Source organism: Vidua chalybeata, chromosome 1 (genome assembly GCF_026979565.1).
Source record: "Vidua chalybeata isolate OUT-0048 chromosome 1, bVidCha1 merged haplotype, whole genome shotgun sequence".
Classification (NCBI taxonomy): domain Eukaryota; kingdom Metazoa; phylum Chordata; class Aves; order Passeriformes; family Viduidae; genus Vidua; species Vidua chalybeata.
In genome coordinates this window covers 105570622-105598061 of record NC_071530.1, presented here as the reverse complement: position 1 = coordinate 105598061, position 27440 = coordinate 105570622, and the positions used below count along the sequence as shown (strand labels likewise).

At 35.7% G+C, this 27440-nt stretch overlaps 1 protein-coding gene across 2 annotated transcripts in view; it reads left to right on the top strand.

Moving 5' to 3' along the window:
• Positions 1 to 27440, top strand: part of ROCK1 (Rho associated coiled-coil containing protein kinase 1) — an 82714-nt gene that overhangs the window by 29196 nt on the left and 26078 nt on the right. For both annotated transcript variants that reach the window (XM_053941246.1, XM_053941256.1), the window contains exons 2-19: positions 2111 to 2192; positions 5888 to 5988; positions 6796 to 6933; positions 8089 to 8264; positions 11071 to 11155; positions 12763 to 12907; positions 13193 to 13331; positions 13750 to 13841; positions 14023 to 14182; positions 16576 to 16642; positions 20063 to 20151; positions 21705 to 21753; positions 22332 to 22467; positions 22823 to 22914; positions 23029 to 23275; positions 24943 to 25049; positions 26083 to 26233; positions 27105 to 27265. In XM_053941246.1, coding sequence (XP_053797221.1) covers positions 2111 to 2192; positions 5888 to 5988; positions 6796 to 6933; positions 8089 to 8264; positions 11071 to 11155; positions 12763 to 12907; positions 13193 to 13331; positions 13750 to 13841; positions 14023 to 14182; positions 16576 to 16642; positions 20063 to 20151; positions 21705 to 21753; positions 22332 to 22467; positions 22823 to 22914; positions 23029 to 23275; positions 24943 to 25049; positions 26083 to 26233; positions 27105 to 27265 — 2217 coding nt within the window. The remainder of the gene's footprint in view (positions 1 to 2110; positions 2193 to 5887; positions 5989 to 6795; positions 6934 to 8088; positions 8265 to 11070; positions 11156 to 12762; positions 12908 to 13192; positions 13332 to 13749; positions 13842 to 14022; positions 14183 to 16575; positions 16643 to 20062; positions 20152 to 21704; positions 21754 to 22331; positions 22468 to 22822; positions 22915 to 23028; positions 23276 to 24942; positions 25050 to 26082; positions 26234 to 27104; positions 27266 to 27440) is intronic.

The following is a 27440-nucleotide window of genomic DNA, read 5'->3' as shown; positions in this document are numbered from 1 at the left end:
ATTTTGACAGTTCATTGCCATCTCTAACTTGCTTTTAAAAATCACTAGATAGGACCCAGCAGCCTCCTAGCTGGTGTTTTCCTACTGCCTCACTGGCATGGAGATAAATGCACAGAAGCTACTGGTGGACTTCGTACTGCTGTGCAAGCAGTTATTGTGGTTCTCTGTTGAATCTATTCAACAGAACCAAAGAATTTAATTTTTTTTCCCTGGATTTTGTGGATATTTACCATGTGTCTTTGGAAAAGGTGTCTTCTAGTGGTTTGCAAAGTATTTCTCACTAAGTTAAAATTACCCTGCCTGCATAGCTTTATTTCCGCATCTGTCTTGAGTCCAAATTGTTGTTGGCCTCTTAACTCTCTTATTTCTGCTACTGACTGGTTTAATGTTGTTTCTTTGCTATTTGCTTTCTTTTTTCATCACCAGTGTCAGGTCAAGAAGAAGATCCTTTAATGCACAAGATGCAAAACCTGACTTTATTTTAGAGAAGTGAAATACTGTGATGCGTTTCTTGATTTGTATAGTCCTCATTTTAGCATTTCTTAGTTCAAAATGAGCCACTGTAGGCAGAGGTATCTTAAAAAAGGAATGTGTTTATGAAATTGACAATTTTAATAATATCCAGCCTTTAAAGTAATTCTGATTATCCTTGCAGCTACCCGTTTTCAAATTCTGTCATGATTTTACTGCTTATTCTTACTATATCTGAAGTAAATAATTTCTATCTCGCATACTTTAAAACTGAGGACTGCAAGCCAAGAAATAATTTTGATTTTGATAGCACTTGGGATTTTTTATAGTTAACAGTCAGTCCTAAAGACTAAGGTGAAAAATGCGTTTGAATTTGAAGTGAAAGATCAAAGACTAATATTTCAGGCTAAACAAAATGTGTTCTCAACTATATATTCCTGGAAAATAAGCTTTCAAAAAGCTTATGCTCTAGTTTTGGTTCAGGCATAGTTACTCGATATACTTAACAAAGACTTGATGGATCAGTTTTCAGTCCTTAAAAAAGGATAGAAAAATCCTTCTAGAAGCTGAAAGCAATCAAATTAGGTCTAGTCAGATCTGAACTGATCAGATCAAAAGATATGTCTGGTCTAATATCTCACTCCAAGCAGGTTAAAAATAGGTAACATAAACACCTAGCTATGGACGGACAAGTGAATAGCAGTACAATCTCTGGCATGCTTTGGTAACATCCATCAATTTGTATTTTAAGACCTTTGTCTCTGTTTTTGCAGTTGTCACTTACACAATACTTACCTGACAGAGAGAGAGGACTTCCTAATGCACTTTAATTCTTTGTTACATAATTCCTAGAATACTTGATCTTTTTTCAGTCAAAGCCGTATCTGTGGTTTTCAGCCAAAAAACTGGGTTTAATCTTTCTCCAAGAAGATGCTACCCACTGAGGAGTCATTTATACCTAGTCACAAACTTAGACTTAAACTGTAAGTCACAAAGTTCACAGCACTTAACGAGACCTTAAAAGTATCTCCTTCTTCATTGTATTTTTCTGTTTGGTTTTTTGATAATGTTTGCTTTGCTTTTGTTGATAGGGATGTATGCTGTGATAGCAGTGCCAGATGGGCTTGTGGCTGTTTGTTTCTAGATTTAAGTTGGAATGTAAAAAGCCAACATCTTGTTCATGAGAATTCACACTGAATTCAATGGATAAAATGCAGGGGTTTTATTATATATGTGAATTAATTTACTGTCATTGTCCTATTTGCTAGTTGCCATTTCATGTTCAAGTGCCTACTGTGTGATGCACTGTGACTTTTTAATATTACTGAACTTCATTAGAACTGCTATTTGTTCTTTTTGTATTTGAAAAAAGTAATTATTTTCATGTAAGTATGGAGCTAATTAGGGTAATAATACATAGAAGTATATGGAATTAAATTTTGATGAGTCTCATGGAAGTGAAGGAGTAACAGCTGTTTCACATAACTGCTAACAGTCATTAAATAAATGTGAATGATTTCATTTGCATGGAAGATTGATAGGGACAACTGGGTTTTTATCTTGGCTCTTTAGTTAGCAGCATGTGTAATTATTTTTCCAAATACTTAATTTTGTTTGTTGTTTTGTTTGTTTTTTTCAGGATGGATTAGATGCTTTGGTATATGACTTGGATTTTCCTGCCTTAAGAAAAAATAAGAACATTGATAACTTCTTAAACAGGTGTAAGTATTTAATGTTTAATTTACTAAATAACAGAAGTCTGTAATATCAAAAGAAAACACCTGTTCTACCTCTTTGAAAAGCAGCTAGGGATTTGGGGTGCATTGAGTTTTTGGGTGCAAGTTGTTTTGGGTGCTAGAGTCTTAATTGTTTATTTCCCACTGTGAAGTGGCAGCTGTCTATGCAAATCTCATCCCCAGCAATTGAATGTCCAATCTGTTGCCCCTGTAAATGGCCTTGTCTGCAGTGGCACAAAGCCTTTTAAGAGAAAGAACTCTTGTCTTTGTTAGGGCAACTCCCTGGATTCCCATAACTTGTTTTCTAATTTCATGTACTAAGATATCATAAGCAATTAACAGTAAAACGGCATAGTGGTGTGTACAATGTCATGGAATCGTATTAAATATTTGTTCACTAACAGGCTGGAGCATAATTTGTAAGCTTTTGGGTTTTTTAGTAGAAAGGGTCTCTTTTCTTGAAAATCTTATACTGCATAGCTGATACATTTACTTGTGTATGCAGCTGATGTGTCTGCAGAATTCTCTGCATTTACCCTGTATTTTTCCACTGCCAGATTTCCTGCACATTATACTCTATAATAACATTTTAAGGTAATAAAGTTGATTTTTAAATAGAAATAATAGTTCCATAATTTTCATAATTAAAAAAATCAAAACACAAGGAAAACCCCAAAAAGGCATTTGTGAATCAAAACTTCCTGAAGGCTGCCAAATGGACAAATTCTGAAGACCCTGGCAGAAATGTTTGCCGATGGAAGATTTGCTTCTGCCTGTAGACTAAATGGGCAAGACTTGAAATTAAGCTAATGGTGTTAGACTTTTACAGGCTTAAGCAATTCAATTGAATTCTCTAACAAATGTTTTTATGGTAAATATAAAGTAATTTGACTCAAATAATTTTTGTCTTTGCTTTGAAATATATGTTGAGATTTTTTTTGTTTCCATGGTGTTTTCAAATGGTGTATTGGGTGCAACTGTAATCTGTGATAGTGAATTTTGTGGTGATTATTTTACATTAATCTCCAATTGTGTGAATATTTGAGTCCACTAGATCTGTTTGATGTCTCATTTGCACGTAAGCTGGTTACTGAAAGCCTAAGCTCAAATGTTTTGTTTAACTTTTTACAGTTCAAACTGTATTGATACCATATGCTTAGTTACATGCACATTTTGTATATTCAGTTATTTACTGAGAAGGTGTGGTGAAACTCTTGGAGAAAAGAGAAGTTGTACCAGGCAAAGGAAATAGTCATTGCAACAGATAATATGAATGTAATTTTTATGAGTAGTGAAATCAATAGTGAGTCTCAAAAAGCTTCACTACTGCAATTGGGGCTGAGTGAAAGAAAACTTTTACATTTACAGCCTGATAATGAATATCTTTTAGGTATAAATTATATACTGTGTAAGATGTGACCTGAAGTAATCTGAAGGTGGAGAACAGAACACATTAGTTCCCTTCAAACTGCCTTTGAAACATTAACTTGCAGTGTTTGCTGAAATATTAAAGCAAGCTGTGGATGTGTGAGTAGTGGCCTTAGAGGGAGCTGTGAAGTGTAGTTTGCCTTGAATTTCCATTAAAAAAATAGACATTTTCCTGTTTATTTTATTAGAAGACTGTTTAAAATATCTTTTTGCAGTATTAGATGCCTAGTTTGCAACATTATTGCAGAAATTTAAAATAAATTTCTAGATGGCAAAAAAAAAGGGAGTTTGCTTCCTTTATTTTGTAGACTGTCCTATGAACCATTCCTTACCCCCTCTTTACTTCTCCCTAATTTATACATTGTATTTTTGTGGAACCTCCAAAATCTGCCTCTACCGGTTGAGGTTGTGAGCATTACTTTTGCAAATATAGAACCTTTCTGTTTCTCTACCATACAGAATTAAAAGAATGAAGAAATGAGTATTAGAGGTATCTGAGAGCCCTGCTTTGCGGTGGTGACTCAGCTTATTTCAAGGCAGCATCTGAGCCTTGTTACAACCAAAGTTCAGGACAAGTTGGGAGGGGGATTTTTGCCATGGGAGCCACCCCAGCTGTTCATACAGCATAAGCTGGGCAGGTCCTCCGCTGGTCCTGGGAGATAAGGAGCTGCCTATTGAAGTATACTGCAGCCTGATAATCCTTGTTTAACAGATCTTAGAATATGGAGGTCGAATTTTCAGCACTGTTGTTACTATAACATGTTGTCTGAAAATAACTGAGTGTTAGTATGTATCTCAAGCAGTAAAGTTCAATTTGCAACTGATCACAAGCTTGACTTAGGTTATTTAAAAATCCTTAGCTTAGGTTGCTCTTCAGATGTGTTTTCGTTAATTCTGCTTTGTTGATAGGCAAGGCTTGTGATTGAATACCATTTAAAGGATTCATATTGTGCTTTTTTATTCAGAAGAGGTGAACCTCCTGTTGTGAGATTAATAGGCAGGAAGTTAACAATAGCTAGAAAATTGCTGTCATCAAAATTGCTGCATTTTAGTTCTGTGCAGTCTTGCTCCTCTTCTGTAAGCTAGTTGTCACCAGGGCAAATAAGGCAATGCATTATTTGTTGGAACTACTGAATATTTTGATCCCTATGTGAAAGAATTTGTCAGAATTTAGAATTTTGCTATAATTTACCTGAATAAATGCCTGTGTTATGCTGCGTTGTAAATGGTTGCTTTACATTAGATAATAATGCTGCAGAGTATTTATTCAAACAGAAACTATGTTTGTTCCTCTTAAGGTAATAAAATCTTACTGAATTTTTATTGTAGATAGGCAGCTCTTGCTTTAGATTGTGGCCTGTGTAGGTAGAAATCTAATAATAATAATTTTCTGTCAGCTGCTTTGTCACTTTTTAGTGTATGAACTTATTTATTTCTCCTCTGTTTTTTTCCCTTGTCCTTAATTCTCTCTAAGCTTTGCTTTTAGGCCTATAATACTATTTTTGAAAATAAAATACTGTTGCATTATTTTTTTTTTTATTAGAAGCATATCTGTTTTAGTAGAACTTCCTGGCTTTTAGAAATACTGAAGCATGAAGCTTTTCTACGTAGTCTCATGCCAGTGTTGACCCACGTGGATTAAAATAGACTGTTTTAATCTTTTACCAAATTTGGAATTAGAATTAGTATATCTGCCCACTGGGAGTTTGTAAATTATTCTAGTTTATAGAATGACAGGTTTATATAAATAATTGCAATGATTCCCACTGCATGTTTTAAATTAAAATCTACTTTTTTTGAGTATTAGGAATCATGAAAGTGCAGAAAAGCATAACTTTTTTCAAAAAATACTTTTTTCAAGTGTCTTGTAGTGTATTTTCTTCTACACTTTCCCAGCTGTGTTGCATATTTATTCAGAAATAATATTTTTATACTGATCAGCTTGCAAGCAGGATCATGCTGGATATGAAATTTTTGCCTAGCTTTTTTTTTTTTTTTTAGGTAATTATTTTAAACAAAACTTCAAAATTAAGATCTCCTGTAATAGTATTGTACAGTGGAGTCATCGCATTAGGTTATATCAAGTTTTGGTAACTGGTTGTGAGAATAAGGTCACGCATTCTTGCAGGGAATTTTTCAATGGCAATGTAGGTTCTTTGAGCAGCACTTCTAAAAACTATGAAAAATTGAAGTTAGACAAATGGGTTTAATTAAGTTCACTATATATGAAATGTGGATTTTGTTCTATGTAGATAAAGACACAGTAAATAAAATGAGAGATCTGCGCATGAAAGCTGAAGATTATGAAGTGGTGAAGGTGATCGGTAGAGGGGCATTTGGGGAGGTTCAGTTGGTAAGTTAAGTTTCTATTTGTACATTTGAACATATTCCATATTACTTGCTCATGCATCTGTTTCTCAGTGTTGTGTTCAGAAGATGCAGTCCTAAATATTAAAGCCTTTGGCTCAGTGAAATTTTATTCCATTACATTTTATGGAAATTTTTTGAAAATGTTCTATTTCAGTCCTGTCCGAGTGCACAAGTACTTGTTTTGCATTGTAATCTACACTCTTAGAATGGAATGTGTATTCCTCATAATCAAGAAAAGTAGCCTTTACCACTGTTTACATGGACACTTGAAGTCTTAAGGGCTAGAAGAGTTTCTGTCAGTTCAGGGACTACACCAGATTTTTGTGGACATAGTTCTCACAGATGAGAGATGTGTGTTGTTTGTGATAGGTTAGCAGCCAGGCTTGTTAATCCTGCTTTATTTAATCGAGTGCTGGTGGGAGAAACTGGAAATACAGCAACAAGTATAGACATCTGCTAGTGAACTCTGGAAAATGCTTATAGTTTTAATTTTATAGTATTTAACAACACTGCCAATATTTGTCCTTTTAAAGGCACATACATGCAGATTATGTGACTCCTGTGCCTATGCACTTCCGTGTTGAAAAGTTCTAGCAAGTATTTAAAAAGTAATGCATTGTCAGATGTAATTATTTTTTTGATATACAAATTTATAATCCTTTATAGTAATGTGAAGAGTCTTATAAAATGTGTTAAATGGTAAAGCAGGAAAAGTAATGTTTTCAGTGATGTTCTTCATGTGTTAATATGGCAAACCAGTATGTTCTGTATGTCACATTTGTTTTCACAGGTAAGGCATAAATCCTCAAGGAGAGTGTATGCTATGAAACTTCTGAGCAAATTTGAGATGATAAAAAGATCCGATTCTGCATTCTTCTGGGAAGAAAGGGATATTATGGCTTTTGCTAATAGCCCTTGGGTTGTTCAGGTAAAGTGATACTATTTTTAAAATACTGGCATTAGAGAATAGTTTGGTTGCAATACTGCATGACCTGGAATTGCACGTTTCAAAGTTTGTTTTTTGGTTTTTTTTTGGTCTGCTAGGGTATGCATGACTAAGATAAGCAATGCTATATAAAAGAGCAGGTATAACACTTGCTTCAAACTGTATTTTGTCACATTTACAAGATAAATTCTTCTCTTTATTACTAAAACTCTTTTACCAGATATATTTTGGTACATCTGCTCTGTGGATTTAAATCATCCAGCATACCAGAAAGACGTGCTTAAGACAGAGCTTCAGTATATTCTAATTGTTATATTCTATGTATCTTTGCAAATTATGCGTACTCTGGTTATTTTTCCCCATTTCAGTATTCTCACTGACAGTTTTTTGTGAGGTGCTGCTGCCTTTGAAGTTCTAAGGAACATGCCTGAACCAATTATTGAGCATTGTGGGTGCACATGTCATCTTGTTAATTTAAACTGTTCTTACCCTTAAGCATATAAATTCTTCTGTTAGGTTGGAATTACACAAACTCATTCAAGATTTACCCAAGTCAAATGGGTAACTGCTTTACTATCTGTCTGGGTGTAGTTGTGCAGAATAAAACTTAGGAATTTCATACAGTTCTAAGTAAAGAAAAATCTGCTTGCATTACTCATGTTGAACAGAGGGCTGACAACTTTAAGGGAAATATTTTTATTGTTCAAAGTTTAGGCTCATTTTCTATATAGCAAATGTTGACAATAGAAAAAATAAACATTTACTGTTTACAAGTAAAATCAGGTAGATGTTTGCAGCAGAGTAATTTCATCTTTGCATATGAGTCAACTAACATCCCAATGTAATGAGCATTCTTTGAAATGATCTCAAAATTCATTGCACCAAATTCACTAATCACAATTTGTAACCAGACCTCTACTTCTTCCAGGGTAATATAAAGGGATGGAGGATCTGGTTCTAGAGCCTAACTTATTTTTAGGAGGTTTGTTGAATGATGCACTGTTGCTGCAGTTATTGTAGCAATTCTGTTACTTTGGAAATCAGCTTGCGCAGAAATGCCTTTGATTTGCTGACAAGCAAAATATTAAAGATAACTGAAACACAACTGGCTTATTATTTGGTTTTGCTTTTTTGCAGTTATTCTACGCATTCCAAGATGACCGTTACCTTTACATGGTGATGGAATACATGCCTGGTGGGGACCTTGTGAATTTAATGAGTAACTATGATGTTCCAGAGAAGTGGGCAAGATTTTATACTGCTGAAGTTGTACTTGCATTAGATGCAATTCACTCAATGGGTTTTATACACAGGTGAGAAAAAAAAAAGATACTACATAGGGTTGTTTATTTTCTGATGCTGCCAGAATTACTTCCGTTTAGGCAGTTTTAAAATTCAAGATACTACTTCTTTATTGTTATTCCATAATTATTCCATCTTACAAATTGAAAAGTTGTTGCCATCAGAAACTCTTAAGTCTGAGGTGATATAGTCAAGGAAAAGGTTTTCAGTGAGCTGATGTTCCTCAGTTTGGGGAGCATTAAAATTGTCCCTCTTTTACCAAGAGATAATAAGAACAAAAATGGTATAAGCATGCTTGCCCCAAAATGGTTCTTTTCTTTTGATTAGAAAAAGCTGTTTAGGGAATCTGATCACAGTAGTATCCACTGTTAGGAATTAATTCTCTGCTAGGCATTTGAAGCCTCAGTGACCCATTAAACAAGAATCTGTGAACAATGTGAGGAAAATCTCCCAGCCATATGTTTTCTTGTGAGGGGCAAGATGGAAAATTGAGATGCAGAGCAAAGGGACTTGGATTAGTTTCATATCATGTACTTGCCCTAAAGTGAAATGTAGTCATTTCTCGGATAGGCTGGGAAGTTTTCTTTTTGATATTTGAACTTGTATCTGTTTCTAGCTTTTAGTTATATTAACTAGGAGCAGAAGAATAATTTTTTTCAACAGAAAATACAGGAAGAATTTGAGTAGTGTGTAGTATACACTATAGTATATACATTTTCGTTTTGTAATTTGGTCGCAAGATCAGTGTTAGCACGTAAGCTTTTGCAAAAAAAGCGAACACAAAGCAAAATAAACTACTAATCCATTGCTGGAGTAGCATCTAGAACATCATTAATTATGTAGCTATGCTGCATCTAATGGGTAAATTATCTGGCTGAATGAACCGTTTGTACGTGTGTATTGCAAGCTTTAGAAAGCAGGCATTAGAAGATGCCAGCAGCACAGAGAGGTTTTTATCATGAAAATTTAGATTATTTTGACACCAGGAGATTTTTTGGAATTTGTTTCCCCCTGTAGTTAATACGTTTAACTCTGATGAATGAAAAGGGACTTATGAAAATATGGGCCTACTGCTTAATGGGTCAGTGACAGAGTGACAAAGGACATGGGAATGGCTGAGGCTGCTGCCTTTGCCCAGCCTTCATTGATAAGGTCTGCTTTCAGGCCTCTCAGAGCCTGTGCCCAGTGGCAGAGCTTGGGAGAGGAAAGCATTGCTCTGGCAGAGGAAGATCAAAGTGAGTCCCAGTTGTGCAAACTGGATATGCACATGTCCAGGGTACATGGTGGGACATGCCATGGGTGGTGAGGGAGCTGCCAAGTAGCCTTAAGATACTGCTCTCTGTCACCTTGGAAGGTGTGTGGGAATTAGGAGATTCCTGATGACTGAAGGGAAACAAATGGCACACCTGTCTTGCCCCAAGAAGGGCTGGGAGGAGAGAGAGGAGCTGAAGGCTAGCCAGCCTAAGGGCAGTTGGATTAAATTGTGAGGAAACTATTTTCCAGCATGTGGATGGGAAGGTGATTGTGAACAGCCTGCATGGATTTATGAAGGGTAATACATGCCTTCCCAAACCAGTTACCTTCTGTGTTGAGATGATGGGCTTCACTGATGAGGCAGAGTGTGTTTGTCTTGACTTTAGCAAGGTTGTAGATGTTGCTGGGTTAGAAAGGCACAGTTTGAATGGGTAGAACTCTCTGGATACTCCTTGTGAGTAGATTGTGCTGTCCAGCAACAGTCAGCTACCAGCAGTTCCCCAGAGGTTTGATGCCAGGATCAGCACTGTCTCTGTTCACAACATGAGCAGTGTTCAGGCAAGATAGAAAGCATTAGTCACCAGCTGCCCAGCTGGAGTTTATAAAAAAGGTAGATCAGGCTAGAAGCTGCATGATGAAAAGATGAAAGGCAATGGATGACACAAACTACAGCAGGGGAATATCTAGCTATTCTTTAGCTGTTTTTTCCACTATGAGGGAGGTCAAACAGTGCAAGAGAAAGGGTATGGATTCTTCATCCTCAAAAAAAGAAAACTTGCCTGGATTTGACCCTGAGTAACCTAATGTAACTTTGAAGTTCAGTCTTGACTTTGCAGCTATACTTTGATCAGACGGCTAACTGAGAGTCTTACAAAAATCCCTCCCAACCAAAATGATTCTGTGAGTTTACTGGTACATTTGCACTACATTTAATCTGACAGTTATGGCCAGAGTTCTCCTTTGAGGTCTCTGAAATATATTTTCTCCTGAAATTTGTGTTATGCTATCTTGGTAATTGTTTCTTACTGCTATTCTGCTTCAGTATATTCAATGATATCAACATACTGCACTTTACCCAGTTACTTCATGAAAACTTTTGTAGTGGAAGTACTTGGTGAGTGGTATAAGTTAATACTCCTCTTCAGTCATGGGAAAATATTTGTTCACAATAATAAAATTTTGAAAATGACATTCAGTTGTTCCTAGAAGTACAAGTGGTACAGGAGAGAAGCTATGTTTTCAATGCCTGTTTGACATAATCAGTGAGTGTTTTTTAAGAACTTGAGGTTCAATATTAGTGTCCAGATCTATTAAATTTGGTGACTTAAGGCTGTATTCTCACATGTGTTCTAGTTTTTAAAAATGTTGTTGTTCAGAAGTCTCTGTTGGTCGTGATACTTAGAGAAAGCAAAAAAAAAAAAAAGTGGAGGCAATGGTGGTGCATTAATGTTGCTGTTTTTCCATTAAATGTTGCATCTGAAAAGCAGTTGACTTCCATTGTTTTCAGAAGTTAAATCTATTAAATTGCATTTTTACTTTTTAAAATATGTATTTTTCTTTCAGAGATGTGAAGCCTGATAATATGCTGCTAGATAAAGCTGGTCATTTAAAATTAGCAGATTTTGGTACTTGTATGAAGATGAACAAGGTAAACATATATTTGTAATTTTACTTTTCTGTTTGTGAAAGGAAAACATACTTAAAAGTGGAAAGAAAAGGTGTTAGAAAGTTTTAAGCAAGATGAGAAGAGTGTCAGGTTCCACTTTGTTCCCTTACTGTTCTTCATAGCCTAGTGAAAGGAACTAGATGATCTTTAAGGTTCCTTCTAACCCAGATCATTCTGTGATTCATGCATCTTACTTAGTGACAATGTAAAGTGCTAAAATGGTTCTTCAAGTACTGTTTTTTAGAGAAACTTTCTGAAGCCAAACCTTTGATTGTCTCTAGTTGCTCAGGGTTGTTTCTTTAAGTCTTTTGGTATGAAAAGTTAGGGCAAAGAAATTAGATGATTTTTATGTAGTGTGTCAGAAATGAAAGAAAAAAAATTGTCATGCCAGTTGTTAAATACCAGTTTTACTTATTAGCTGTTGCTAACATAGCATGAGGACAAATCTGAAGGAAACAGGTGTCATAGAATTATTTTTTTTTTTTAAATGTATTCTGAAGTCATTTAAAAAAAAATGTTTTGCAGCAGTATTCATGTGCTGTGTAGCACTGCTGTTCCCTACACAAAACTGACTGGTCAGCCTGTGCATATATTTGAGGAAAACATATTGTGGAAATCTGAAATACGTGGCACTTAGTAGAATTGGTGTCATATGTACAATATGATCTCATCATATTCCAGGAGTATTGTACTTAGCTGCTGAATAAAAGGCACCAATGAAAACCAAGTGTAGACTATGTGTAAAAATCCTAGTAGTCTTGAGCCTAGTCTTGGTTTCTCTAGTCTTTTGAAAGAGAAAGGTTATTCTCTAGAAGAAAAATTGCTCAGCATAGGAGTTTAATTTAGGGTTTGCTGGATATGCAGCATTACATTAATATTTATTTTATTTGCTTAGTTATGTATTTTTATGCAAATTTTCCCACTGATCCATTTCTAGGAATGGCATAGGATTATTTCAGAAGTGCCTGAATGGCACTGGAAAAGGGTGTGTGGTTACACCTTCAGCATTCTGGATGACAGCTCCAGTGTGATTGATCTCGGTTCTGTCAGCTCTTTCTTGGGGGTGTGTGGAACATCAAACATTCTTCTCATCTATTACCTGTTTTGAAGTCTCTCTACATAGATTTTCAAAGCCTTATCTACCTTTAGTCTTTCTAGCATTCAGTATCTTGGGTTGGAGGCCAAAAACTTGCAGTTCAGCTGTTCCTGTTATCGAAATCCCTGATGATGACCCATTTATGCTAACAGAGGATCTTTCACTGTTTACAGTACATCCTGTCAGCAAATGACACATTTATACTGGCATGAGTGGCTGTGTGGTGTCTACAGGGCCTTAGATGCAGTTCTGATTACTTCTTGGATACTAACTGAGGTTTTTAAAGCAACTTCCATTGTGTTTGACAGATATAGTGCTTTGTTCTGGCTTTAGCAGCTTAGACTTCAAAAAAATTAAAAAAAAAACAATTTAAAAAGAATGTTTGTTGACAAAATTTGATGTGGATCTGTTGATGTTGCTTAGGCTGCATAAACTCATGGAACTTACTGGCAACTTTGGATCTTGTATTTGGCTGTTTTCCTCTCTTTTGTAGGAAGGAATGGTACGATGTGACACGGCTGTGGGAACACCAGACTACATCTCTCCTGAAGTATTGAAGTCCCAGGGAGGGGATGGTTACTATGGGCGGGAATGTGACTGGTGGTCAGTTGGAGTCTTCTTGTATGAGATGCTTGTAGGTGAGTAGTAGGATCATCAGAATTGTCTGCACTACTTAACTAGAATCCCATGTTAAAATCACTCTTGTTTTTAACATTATTGCTCTTCTGGCATGAGCTGTGGTCTATAGATCCTGGCATTTACAGAGTGTATTTAAAAAAAATTCTGGCAGAGTTCTCAAACATTTGTCCTTGCCTGTTGTTCACTTCGTTGCCTACATTGTTGTATATGTAATTCAGATATTACAAATCACGTCTACAATAATTTTGATCTGCTTTTTAATGTTTGTGGTTCGTCTTTTTCAGGTGATACACCTTTTTATGCTGATTCTTTGGTTGGAACATACAGTAAGATTATGAACCATAAGAACTCCCTTACTTTCCCTGATGACAGTGACATTTCTAAAGAGGCAAAAAACCTCATTTGTGCCTTTTTAACTGATAGGTAAGGTTTATATTTTACTCATAATGAAAATAAGCCTTCGTTAAGAGTATTTCTTGTCATGTTGGAAAAAAAAAGTATTTGTTTTGTGTAGATTTTTAAATTGCTCAGAAGTGAAGTTCTTAGAGCCTGGGCATGAGTGCAGTGTAAAAACTTGGCAGTTGCCTGAACTGTCCATGATGGTGGAAACAGAAGCAGCAGAGCTCCTTATACACAAAGTTAAAACCAGACTGTGTTCTGAAATGTAGCTGCTGTGCTCATATAGAGATCTTCTTATGAAAACATTTGAGTTATGCGTACATTTTACCGTAGCTTGAGAGGTATTTTATTGTCTTTGTTGTTAGCTTATGCTTTAAAATGAGTCTTTCCTTCAGAATAATTTATGGAATCTCATGTGTTTAACCAAAACACTCTTTAACAGGGAAGTGAGGCTAGGACGAAATGGTGTAGAAGAAATTAAACGGCACCTTTTCTTCAAAAATGATCAATGGGCTTGGGAAACACTCAGAGACAGTAAGTATAGTGCTTTTCTCAGAAATGGTGGCCTGGCTTACCTATGTATCATGTTAGCAAAAGGACTGGTGTATTTTGCTTAAAGGAGTTTACAGTTTTATTTACTCTGTAACAAGCAAAATTTTCTTAGTGACTTGAGTGGTATACTGATTATTATCATACTATTTTGCATTTTTTCTAGCTGTAGCGCCAGTTGTGCCTGACTTAAGTAGTGACATTGACACTAGTAATTTTGATGATCTGGAAGAAGACAAAGGAGAGGAAGAAACATTTCCCATACCAAAAGCATTTGTGGGCAACCAGCTTCCTTTTGTAGGATTTACGTACTACAGCAACCGTCGGTATGTGTGCAGAAAGCAAATTAATGGTGTATTCTTTGTTGGCACTGTTCCTGACTCTTACCAACCAATATTTAGGTTCAAGTCTATTCAGATACTTACTAATCATTCAGAATACTAAAAATTACACTCTTTTAATACTTTAACTATGATAACCAGTACTGCTAGACATCATTACCTTAAAATATCACATTGTGTTGTTGAGTGTGCTATTCCGCATCGAGAAGCTTTTATAATGATGCTGCAGAAGCTAAGCAAGAAAATCCACTGTTGCCAATACCAGGCAGAGCTGCCTGCAGAGCACTGAATTGTGTTTAGAGTCATGAATCAGGGTTTGAAAGTCCATTTGTTTTACTGCATATTACTGTCCCTGAGCTGAAGTTTCCATACTTTACATCAGTGTTTTAGTGTGTGGTAAATTAAACCTTGGCTTACTAGAAATAATTTCCTACTTGCACGCTTTCTGCTTCATAATTTTCTTAAATACACGTCCACTGACTGAGTGAGATCTTGATGCTTTACGGCTTTCAGTATTGCTTTAAAAGTCTTCTAAATTACATCAGTTAAAGCTGTATTAATTCATGCTTTCAACAGTCATTATTACTGTAGGTCCTATGGATAGCTACATCTACATTCAAAAATCTCAGTAACTTTTTAATACTTGGAAAGCTGCTTTTAATTGTGGTGTCAGGCTTAAAATGGGCTAAAACTTCTAGTAGAACTGTCAGATAGAGACTGTTAGTTTTAATAGCATTTCTGGATAGGAAAATCTTAAAAGGAAATAAATCTGGTTTTCATCCTTGCATAGAAGAGGAAACATTTTTCCAAGCCTGTGGTGAAATTCTTTCCATCTCTGCAAAGAGTTGGATTTGTTGTTACCTTTTGCCATGGTAAGGTGTAGAAGGACTTGCAGGCTTTCTGTACACTTTGGGTGAGTTCAGCAGTTCAAGAGTTTCACCTATTGTTCTCACTTTAGTCTGTAACTTTAAAAAGTTTTCATTTTTGCCTTGCAGGAATATATTGTCAAGAAGTAGCATATTAGGAGCAGGCTAATAACAGAATTTCTTCTTTCCCTATTTTTCTTTTTTTGGGGACAGTATCAGGAATTTAGAGAGCTAAGTGGCTGTGTTCTTGCTGTCATTGAAGAGTTCTGCTGCTCTCTGCTACTATGGTAACTTCGCAGGATTACTAGAACTGTGATGCTGGCCTAGAACTGAATTTTGTCCTGTAATATTCTGCTGGTGTGATTGTCTTGAAAAATCTGAAATGACTATTCATGCTTGCTAAGCCTGTAATCCTAACTTTTGTTTTCTTTTTGTACTGAAAATAATTCAAGCATTAAAAGAAAAATAAATCTGTATCTGGACGTGTTAACACAGATTTTGGAATTCCAGTTGAGAACGCTTTGTAGCCGTATCTGGCTTGTGAGTTCTCTTCCAGATTTGATGGAGCTGGCGCTGTGCCTGTCTCAGTATCACATTCTAACTGCTCAACAACCTGGTGTGTAAAATATGGTGGCTTCTTGTACTCCAAACAGCAAGCTTGTTTCCATAAGAAACTGTTTCATTTCCAGTCTGTCATTTGATTGTCTGAAATCTGGATTGGTGCTTAATTTGATCATGGTTTGGAGATGCCTTTGATTTTACTGTCCTTGATCGTTTGGAGAGGTTTTTTATATCTGGAAGTATCCATGTGAAACAAAAAGGATGTGTCCCATCTTTCTCAGTTCATGTGTTGGAGTTATTTCTCACGTAAACTGATGCACTTAATAGATGCTTTATGTCTCTTTAGATCTGCTATCAGGCCAAGAATATCACATCAAATACCAAAGGAATTTGAAAACAGTAATTTGTATTTATTTACCTGACTCTCCAGAATCATCAGAATTAGAAATTTATGGTATTTTTAGAAAACATTTACGTAAAATAAGAACACTGGCTTCAGGGCAAACTTTTTGTGTGTGTAACTCTTAGTAACTTTGTTGAAAGTTACACAATCTCTGCAGACTTTGCTTCATTACTGCTACTTGCTGCTTAAGTGCCTGAGTAAATATTTATGGGATGGAGGCCAATGAGAGTGTTGTAACTAAGGAAAGCAAAGATTTTTTTAAATGGTTATTAAAAAAAAGAAAAGTGGTTGTATTGCATTTGGCAAAAATCCTTTTTTTTTGTTTTTTGTGGAGGCCTTCTATTGCAGCTTTGTACTTCAACCTTTCAGTAAATTGAATTTTTCAATTAAATTTGCTTAAATCTGATTAGATTGTTATTTGATTATCCACATTTTGGAGCAATAAATCTGGGAGTTATATTTTAGGATGTCTGTATAATCTTGATCTTTTTTTCATAATCTTACCTTTAAACAACTCTTCAAATACAACTTTAAAAATGTTTTTGCAGGTATTTAGGTGTCCCTGCAGAAAATTCCAATGACAACAGAACAGGCTCCAGTGTGGACAAAAGTGTGGTATGTCTTCATCTTTATTGTGTCCTAATAAAGAGTCTACTGCATATATCGGCATAAACTGTTTGAGTTAGAAATGTCTCAAATTATCTTAGAGTTTTGAGATCAATGAAATCAATGCATGATTTTTAGCTCTTTAGTATGACCTCCCTAATAAAGTTATTGGAAAAGCAGAATTTCACTTCTTAATATAACATTGGTTTCCTGAATTGAATACAATAGCCAAAACTTTTTGTGGAAAAGGATTCACAGTTTTTATCTTAGAAATATCAAAGTGCTTGTGCAGGGTTTTTAGAGTGCCTTATTGATCTTGGGTAGCTTTGCAGCAACCATGGAGTCTGGACTTCCAGTGAACTCAGTGGAAGGGCATTCTACTCCTTCACAGGCCTTCCCCACAAGCTGTTGGGAGTTGGGGCACTCATCTGCATTTCTAGAGCAGTTCACCTAGCAAGAAATGCTCAGGCGTTCTTTCAGTTCTTCCCAAGCATCTTGGCACTCAGGTTTCCAGGAAGATATGCTAAGGTGTTTGAGACTTGGTTGAGTGCTTGGATTTTATATCAGTTCTGATATAAATCGAGCTATTCCCTGAAAATGGTCTCATATTTTACAAATCACATTCTTTCCAGAAGAAAACATGGTCAAAAATTGATAATTAACTCTAAAAGAAATACTGGCCTTGACTATGATTTACTGTGTTAGTATTTTGTTCTGTTTTCTGTTGAGAGTAGATATAATCTCAACAGTATATAAAAAAAAAACAGTATATACTCTCAATAGTATATAAAATATACTAATTTCTGTTCCCTTTTCTCTTAAATTAGCAATAAAAAGGTTTAATGACACATGGCACTACCCAGAGAAAATTTGTACAGGTCAGGGGAACTGTTTATGTCCTTTATTGGGCAACTGAATTTAATAATTGAAATGTGTTGTTTTTTTACATACATTGATGTATTTTATATACTTTCTTTTCCTTATAAGCAATTGACTGTTGATACAGTAAAATTTAAAAACAAAGCCAGACTTTCCAGTGTTTGAAAGTACTTAAAACTGTGTGCTGGCTTTTGGTTGACTTTGAAGAGAGTTACTGAATTGGCATACTCAGTGGAATACTACTCAGTGTGTAGTTAAAGAATCCTCAATAGTCCTGTCCATATTGTCAGACATACTGGAATGTCTTGTGATTTTAGCAGTTTTGGGAGGTGAAGGTCTGGAAGAATTTGAGTGATATAGGAAGGTTTAAATCAATGTTAAGTCTTTATTACAAGGTATTTTCCCCCCACAATTCTTTCTCAGCTGTTTTTCTTTCATTACATGCTGCAATGAAAATGGTAATGTTGACACATGGTTAGCAAATTAATTCGTTCTGGAAATAAAACACAAGATGTTACCTGGTCTCTCTGCATTTTGATGTCTGCCTTTTGAATGTTTTTGGGGAAACACATGAGTGCCACAAATTTCCAAGAAATTAGTTGTTTTGCAAGTGTGTAAAACTTAAGAGAATTAGGCCATGATGTTGTGCAAAAATAGAATTCAATGTCCTTTTACTGAATATCAAACCTCTTTGAAGATCTGATTGCTTAGCTTGGTTTAGTGCTGCCATAATCGCCTGTAAACAGTTTAGATTTTAAGAAAAAGGAGATTAACAGATTCTTTTGCCCTGGATCTTAGGTTTTCTTCCTTGCTTAGGGTACAGAACGAGAGTCACTATACTGTAGTGAGCAAGAAAAAAAAAAAAAAAGTATGACAGTTCCAGAGGGATTTTTCTTTACTTCTCTGTTGCAGACAGGCTTTTCAGCTGACCTTTCCTCCCCTGCTTCCTACTCAAAATGGAAACCAAGAGCAAACTAAAAGTTAAAGGCGTGCTTTTATACTGAGTTAATTGTAACTCAGGATTTTCTTGAGGTATTCTTTAGTCTATTGATAGCAGATTGTGCAGAACTTAGTCCGGAAGCCTGTTGTCTCTACTGATATAATTAGACTGCTCAGCGAGCTCAGATGGGTCCCCTGGGGTACAGCCTGATGTGAGAACATGCAGAGACAGAGAGGCACAAGAGGATGCGATAGCAGTCCAAGCTAGTAGGAGTCAGTACAGAAATGCCTCGGTTGCCAGATGTCTTTTTTAGACCTGTTTCTCATCTATCCCATTTAGTTCCTCTGTGCACCCTGTCTGGAAGGGCTATAACATGAGTAAAAGGAAATGGAAGAGCAATCACATTGAACCTTTGTTATCCTCTGTTTTGGGGCATTTGCTGTGGTCCTTTCTTATGACAGTGAGAGCCTTTAAATAGTCTTGCTTCTTGCTTTATTTCTCAGTTCATACCAAGGAGATAAATGCATTGTGTACTGGTCCTTCCTTTGTCCGCAAAGTTTAGATTTAGAAGCTATCCCTTGTTTTTAACTACAAGCATTGTCTGATCCACATAGTGTTATGTTCTATGTCACACCAGTAATTTGTTTTCCAGAGCTGCTCTGTTAAGTGCTGAAATGTCTAATTTTTTGAAGTTTTTTGGAGTTAAAACAGGAAACAAGAAAGAAAAGCATCAGAACCACTTGAATATGTTGCTTTGAACAGAGTCTAGATTAGTGCTTCTAGTGCTTCTCTATGCAATTCCAGGAGTGTTGAGGGAAATGTGTAAAAATTAAATAGGCTGAAATCTTTACAATATCAGTGGAAAGGTTTATAATGAATCAACGCGAGTTTGGCTTGATGAGCTCCTTCAAAGCTGACACCATCATGTTAAATCAGGATTTTGATGTTGGGATGTTCTATATATTCGATAGAAGGTGGTAGATATTTTGAGACTACATGAAAGGAATTAATTTCTGAGTTTGTCCTGCTGGCAAACAGTACATGCTATGCAGTAATGTGCCATATTAACATCTGAAGTTTGTTACTATCTTTCAAACCTTGGTACAGTTCTAGCTGTAAAAATGAACTCTGACTAAAGAGATGGTGAGAGCACTTTCTCCCCATTGCCAGTAACTGACTGGCCTGGTTCTGCTTCCTGAATTTGTTGAGAGCTTTTAAGATGCATTGCAAAATACACATGGTGGTTCATGCTAGAAGAAATTTTCAGACTTACTGAAGTGTTTTCTTAAATTTTTGCAGTAATATCTTTAGGCAGGTACTGAAGATATGTAAAACAAGGAGGATTTGATTCAGCTTAGCCCTGTGAATATTGAAGATACCTAAAATTTCATGTACATACAAATGAAAAAAACTGTCTTCTGTAATTAAATGGGAAGGGGGGGCAGGGAGGAAGGGACATGTATCACATTTTAATCACATTAAAAATGTTTTATTCTGGTAGAAGAAAGTAAGCTGTGATACAATGTAAGCAGAACTGAATATTATGAAATACATTTTTAAAGTTTCTAAATTTAATGCATGTTCTTTCATGTACAAATATATATTTAAAGCTGGAAAATATGCAGAAGATGATCTATGAGTTAGAAGAACAGCTACATAATGAAATGCAGTTGAAAGATGAAATGGAGCAAAAGTGCAGGTGAGACTTTGAACTTCAATTGTTCACATAATTTAAGTATATCTAACACTTCAGTTCTGTGGTACTGCTTTAGGGATTACCAGGATAACACTAAGAGTGGTGTTGTAGTTCTCCAAGGGAGTTCCAGGGACAGGTTTAAGTAATTCTAAAATTTTCTTTAGTTTGCTATAAAGAATTTTTTTTTCCTTGACAGTTGTGTAACACATGTTCTTTCTGAACACTTAAGTGTTTGAGTTCACCTGATACCTCGGTATTCAGATGTTTTATTGGACTGAGGTACGCACTCACCATGCTGAGATTTTTGAAATGGTGAGATTCTGTATATATGGCATATACTGGATTATTAAAATTAATTAGGTGTTTTCTAAATACAGAGTACTTGTTGGAATGCCACTTTTTTTTTCTATGGCTGACATATAAGAACAACAATTTGCTTTCTGAAGTTCCGTTTCTACCATGCTGAAGTAGCGGCTATGTGAGAATTGGCGTTTTTCTTGCAGTCACACTTATGAACAGTTGAGATTCTTCTTTTCTGATAATCAGACATTTTTACTGAGAGTCATACAAACTAAATTCCCCTTCAGTTAGCTTCTCCTTTTGAAGTCTTTTCCTGAAGAATTAAAAAATCCCAGGAGTCAACACTAGGTATATGTGATATACAAAGATTTTAGACTTGTGAATTAGGACCATAGTGTGTGGCTTTACAAGCTCCTTAGGTGCAAACTGGTAACTGAAATGGTCTAGTGGGAATTTAGGCCATGTGACACTGTTGCTTACTTAAACACAAGTTCACTGTTGGCACGTTCTGATTGCTCTCCATAAGCAGGATGTACATTCTTGAAGGATATTCAGTAGCTGTCTTCCTGCAGTACTACTGTTGTTGTCAGAGCACCATTGTGTCTTCTGGTATGTCATGCCATTCACTGTAGAGTTAGTAGATAGGAAATACTCCTAGCTATTGCAACTGCCTCTTTTTGTACTTGCCAGGCAGCCTTGTCTGGGTCCTCTTTGAAGAGGGTTGGCTGCCTACAGAAATACGATGTCAATGTTATTGTCAGTTAAATGATGTTTTACTGTGCGTTTTGCTGCACCCTCTCTGTAGTTCGATCTTTTAATACATTGCTTCAACAGAGAGACTTTCAAATAATATTATTCATATACCTTTTTCTGTAGTAGGGAGCTGTCCACTGTGGAATTAATGAACTATTTTAGGTATTTGGAGGTCATAATTAGATGACGGTTTAGCAGTTTACCCAGGGTATTCTAATCTTAAGGATAACCTGTTGTGTACATATACTGTTTTTTGCAGATTAAGGGATAAAATGTGGCACCTAAAATTTCACATATTTAATCTGTAACAAAGCTGATAAATAATTAGTGATATCTTCTATAAATTATTTGCAATGATTGATTGTCTTCTTCAGCTTTAAATGTTCATTATAAAACAACATTAGTCAAAATATTAACATTCACTTTAGTAATAGTCACAAATCATTTCACTAGAAAAACAGTATGTATAATGTATCTCTTAAATGATCTTGTTTTATTTTTAGATCTTCTAACATAAAGCTAGACAAGATAATGAAAGAACTGGATGAAGAGGTAATATTTTTCCCCCCTGAAGATGCCTCAGTTGGGTAAAGAGTGCAGTTAGGAATAGTACTTTCATGATTCTAAGATATTTTTTCTGTGACTAAAAAAAAATTGTTCTGTGTTCGAGTTTGAGCCCTAACAATCATGTTTCAATACATAACATTGGGAGATTGCATTTTTATTTGTAGCCATTTACAAAAACTTTTCTTTCTGTTAGTCATGCTGATTTCTGTTTACTCTGCTAAATATTTTACTTAGTCTTGCTTGTTGCAAGTTTTCTGGAGTTTATCAAAGTCAATTACTACAAAAATGCAGATGATTTTCTGTTAAGTGCTCTTGTCTCTTGATAATATTTTTAGTAGTTACTTTAGATATAATTGTACTAACAACAATTTTTCTAGTAATTGTATAAATTGGTCATGTAGAAGTTAAAAAAGCTGTGTTTTCTGAATACATTTTCAAGGAAGCCAAAAATTCATTCATTTGAAGCAATGCATCAATTTCCTTGTTTAATTAGTTGCAGAGATACTGGCTTAACAATCATTCCTTAAAATGTAAGTATAAAATACCAATTCTTTGAATTTTAGGGAAATCAAAGGAAGAACTTGGAAACAACAGTGTCTCAGATTGAGAAGGAAAAGATGGTATTACAACATAAGATAAATGAGTACCAAAGAAAATTTGAACAAGAGAATGAAAAAAGACGCAATGTGGAAAATGAAGGTATGCAGTTTTGTCCAAACGCTGACACTGAGGAGGTATATGATGTGTTTTGGGGAGTAGTGTAGTGTTATGTAACTTAAAAGTTTGAAAAGGGAGCTTTTCAAATAATGAACACAGATTTTGAGTTCATTTTCATTTGAACACAACTTTTGTTCTTATTTTCAAATTCTGTTCTCTACAACACTGTGCTGTGTTGTTGGTCTGCAAACACAAAATTTGACATAAAAATATATATTAGAAGCAGAAAGTTAACAAAGGCAAAACAATATTTTGGAGCATGTTTGTGTAAAAAAAACAAGAATAAAACTCTCAGGGTTTTTTACTATGCTGTATTAATGGTACAATTTCTTTTTAGTGTCCACACTAAAAGATCAGATGGAAGACTTGAAAAAAATCAGCCAGCATTCACAAATTTCAAATGAGAAGATAACACAGTTACAAAAACAAGTATGTTGTTTGTGCTCCTTGTCTTCATTATATCTTAGATTTGAGCATTGAAATGTAGCAAAACTGGTTCTATAATCTTTATATTTGAGAATATTGTCTGGTTTTTTTTAACAGCTAGAAGAAGCAAATGATTTGCTGAGGACAGAATCTGACACAGCTGCAAGACTGAGAAAGGGTAACACAGAAATGAGCAAGTCATTAAGTCAGGTAGAATCACTGAATAGAGAACTGCAGGAAAGGTGCAGAGTTCTGGAAAGCACAAAACTGCAGGTGGAGAAAGATTATTACCAACTACAAGCTGCTTTGGAGTCAGAACGAAGGGACAGAAGTCATGGATCTGAAATGATTGGAGAATTACAGGGTAATTATTCTGAATTTATACTTTACCAAAAAAAGTTGTGATAACCCTATTTAAGTGAAGTAGAGTTTGGTGACGGGAGGAAAGCCAACCTGCAGACGAAGTGTGACTGAACAATTTCTGAAGATTGGATCTGGCTTCCTGATCATGTTGAGCAGCTCTTGGGAGAGAGAGAATTTCAAAATCGAAGAGTGTCAAACACTGATTGTGAGTCTGGGGCTGCACTGACTGACTAAAAGTCTGAGTAGAGTGGTGTGAAAATATGAAGAGCTGAGACAGTGCTAGAGAAGATGCAGCACTGTCTTACTGCCTTGTGCAGTAGCCAAGTTGGTATATCCTGCACTTGCTCTTCTTTCATTTGTGGAGAAGGATATTTTTTTGTTAAATTGCATTTGTTTTATTTTATGATGAATCTACATTACTTTTACAAGCAAGGTTAAGAGCACAATAAGGGACACAGATGCGGAATCCCTTTTTTCAAGATGCTTGAAACTTTCTACTATTTGTATTGATTCTTCCATACTAGAAACTATTCAGATGCATTAGTTCGTGACTGTGCCTGTGCTAATGGACCCTGACTCTTAACTTGCCATTTTGGAACCATCTGTCTGCAGTATTGAGTTTCCATGAGGCACAGGCTTTTGATGAGCACTCTCCCTGCTGAAAGGGAGTGTATAAGACAGAGACTTTTTACCAAGGTCTGTAGTGACAGGACAAGGGGCAATGGTTTTAAATTGAAGGAGAGTAGATTTACATTAGATACAGGAAGAAATTGTTTACACTAAGGGTGGTAAGACCTTGGGACAGGTTGCCCAGAGAAACTGTTGTTGCCTTGTCCCTGGAAGTGTTTCAGGCTAGATTGGATGGGGCTTTGAGCAATAGGGCCTAGTGAGAGATGTCCCTGCATGTGACAGGGAGATTGGGCTAGATTATTTTCAGAGGTCTCTTCCAAACCACATGATTCTATGTAGTATTTCATATAAACTCTTACGTCATACAAGGGTAGATGCTGTGGGGTTTGAGGAATAGTTACTTCTTCCATGTCATAGCACTGAAAATCATAGGATGGTCTTGGTTGGAAAAGACCTCTAATATCATTGAGGCCAGCTATTAACCCAGAACTGCCAAATCCACCACTAAACGACATCCCTAAGTGGTTTACATTTACGCCTCTTTTGAGCACTTCCAGGGGTGGTGATTCCACACCTTCCATGGGGATCCTGTTTCAATGCCTGACTTCCCCATGGTTTGAGTCACACTTAGGTGAATACATGTTGTGTTTGTACCCAGAAATCTGTTTGAGACTGATGTTCTGTGTAATGTGCCTTATCTACCCATTAATGAAGTTAGCATCACTTATAGGTGCTTGTTGCATAACATAGCAGAACTTGGGTTTATGAAAGAAATTTTGAATATTAGATAATGGAAGTGATGGAAGGCAGGAACCATTTTTGCATGATTAGTTTTTGTTAATTGTTACTGATGACATGCATAAAGAGTGTCTAAAAAGGTCAGTTTGCTCTACAATGTACGGCCTTGTACATTGTACATGCCTGAAAATTTTGAAGTATTTGAAATATTTTATGGGCCCAGAAATCAATAAAAGTTGCAAAGACAATTGATCTAAGTAAAGTGACTAATATTGAGTGATACTTAATTTTTTGTGGCAGTTCGGATTACAGCTTTACAAGAAGAAGTAAAAAACATTAAAAACAATCTTGAAAGAGTGGAAGCAGAAAGAAAAGAAGCACAGGATATGCTTAATCATTCAGAAAAGGTATGGTGAAATGATGTTGAGGCTGATGCTCTTTGTCAGCTTTTGACTATATTTTCAAATGTTATTGATATTTCCAAGTCCAGAGTTATTGCTCTAAATCAGTCTTGCATTTAAATTATGAACTGCTAATTTACAATCTCATCAGGATGGTCTCCCAAGTCCTCAGGTAGTTCTTACTTGTAGCATTGTGCATGAAAATTGTGTTTGTCATTCATTATCACTGATCCAAGGATCCAGTCCTACTGCCAGTAGCAAGGAATGTTTTTCTTCCTGCCTAACTATGACTGCAAAAACTTGCCTCTGAAAATTGATGAACTTTTTAAAAATCTGATTTTTTTGTCTTTACTGGATTTTAATTTGACTGGATCAGTGCCAGGCAGGCTTTTTTATCAACTTAGGTGTGGAATTTTTTTCTGTCTTTCCATCCTTCTTAATATTCCCCTAACGTCTCTGATCCTTTCCATATGATGGAAAAACAAGTTAAGAGTAGAAGGAAATCCTGCACCCTTTCTCCAGACAGACTGCAGAGTTAACTCTGTCTAGTGAGGTTAGGTAAAGACTTGCTGTGCTGCGTGGTCTATGCAAATAAACCAGAGATATGACAGCCTGGGAGGGAAGGGGACAAGCCTAAGTTGTTGTTATGTGAAGCAGCCATTTAAAGGCCAGTGCTTGTCTCTCAAAGCACATCTCCGGTGCTTGTTTGGTGAATTACTGTTAATGCCTGGTAATCCTAGCAACGAAATAACCCAAATCCATCCAGGTAAAAATAATTCTGATTCCTCTGTGCTCTAGGATGTCTGTTCCTTAGTTGTATGTTTCCAGTGTAGGTTTTCTTACACGTTTATAGACTACTGAAAAAAAGTTAATGAGATTTTTTTCCAGAGCACTGAGTACAGTTTTGGTCTGTTACTGTTCTTTGCTAAGTGTGGAAAATAACATTGATATGATAACAGAAATTTAATACTAAAAAAGGGAATAAAAATGTGATTCCTCAGGTATTACAGAAATCAGATAATTTTTTCTTTATCTTTAGGAAAAGAATAATTTAGAGATAGATTTGAACTACAAGCTGAAATCCTTACAAGACCGGTTAGAACAGGAAGTCAATGAGCACAAAGTGACTAAAGCGCGGTTAACTGACAAACACCAGTCCATAGAGGAGGCAAGATCAGTTGCGATGTGTGGTAAGTGTTTCCTGCAAGTTTCAGGTAAATACGTAATAAAACATGTTCTGATTATGATATTTTAACACACGTTGTCTTACACCGTAGTACTGTTGCACAAGTGTTTGATCCCTTTTATAATGAAAATGTGTATGAAAATCTTAAAACATGAAAACTACACATTTTAAATTATTTTCCCTAACATGCTATTGCATAAAGATTGTATTGTTTTTTCATGTTTTGGATACCTTACTTCAAAGCCTTCCTTGGCTTCTGAAATGGTATTGAATCTTGAAATTCTGTCTAATGCTAAACAGAATTGAAAGAATGCATTATCAAGAGAGATGCCTTGGAGCATTCATTCCTGTGTAACTGCATTAAAAATACCAGTGTTACATTAGGCTTGTCTAAAGTGAAGTGAGTAGTTTCTTTTATAGATGTATATCCATGAATCAAAGGCGTGTCTTGATTTTGTAATTGAATATGTCAAGTTTTCTCTGTGAAGGTCATCAGTACCTAAATGTGGCTTTTAGAGTTAACAATAATGGTAGCATTTTTTCTTTTGCTACTTTCCATTCATGGAAATGAAACTTTGCCTTACGTCAAAATGGTTACTTCAAGAATCTCTGGTTTTTATTTCTTTCATTATTTATCTTGCAGTTGTCATGATAATATTCCACTGCTTTGAATGCAGATTGGAATTATTTTTATTTTTTAGTGTTCCTTGTAATAATGCCAGGATCTTTTTTCTTTCATCAAATAGCAGAAAAGCTCAGATAGCTGAACAAAAAGGTCTGAAAATATTAGGATATTTATGACTGTTTTTACAAAAGCATGCTTGCAGATGCTACGTAATAATTTTTGTTATTTTTCTTTCCTTAATCTTTTTTAGAAATGGAAAAAAAGATAAGGGAAGAACGGGCAGCAAGAGAAAAGGCAGAAAATCGAATAGTTCAAGCTGAAAAACAGTGTTCCATGTTGGACTTCGACCTGAAGCAATCTCAGCAGAAACTGGAACATCTTCTTCAGCAAAAGGAGAGACTGGAAGATGAAGTAAGTAAAAGGTTCATTGCTAATAGTTTTCTATATAAATAAGAAATTCGAGTTGAACTGAAAAACAGAAAATTAAATTCATTTATACTGAGCTCCTTATATAATAGAACTCTCAGTAGAATTGAGGATAGTTGTTGGCCTAAGTAGGTTTAGGTAATTTCTGCTTGTTTCATAA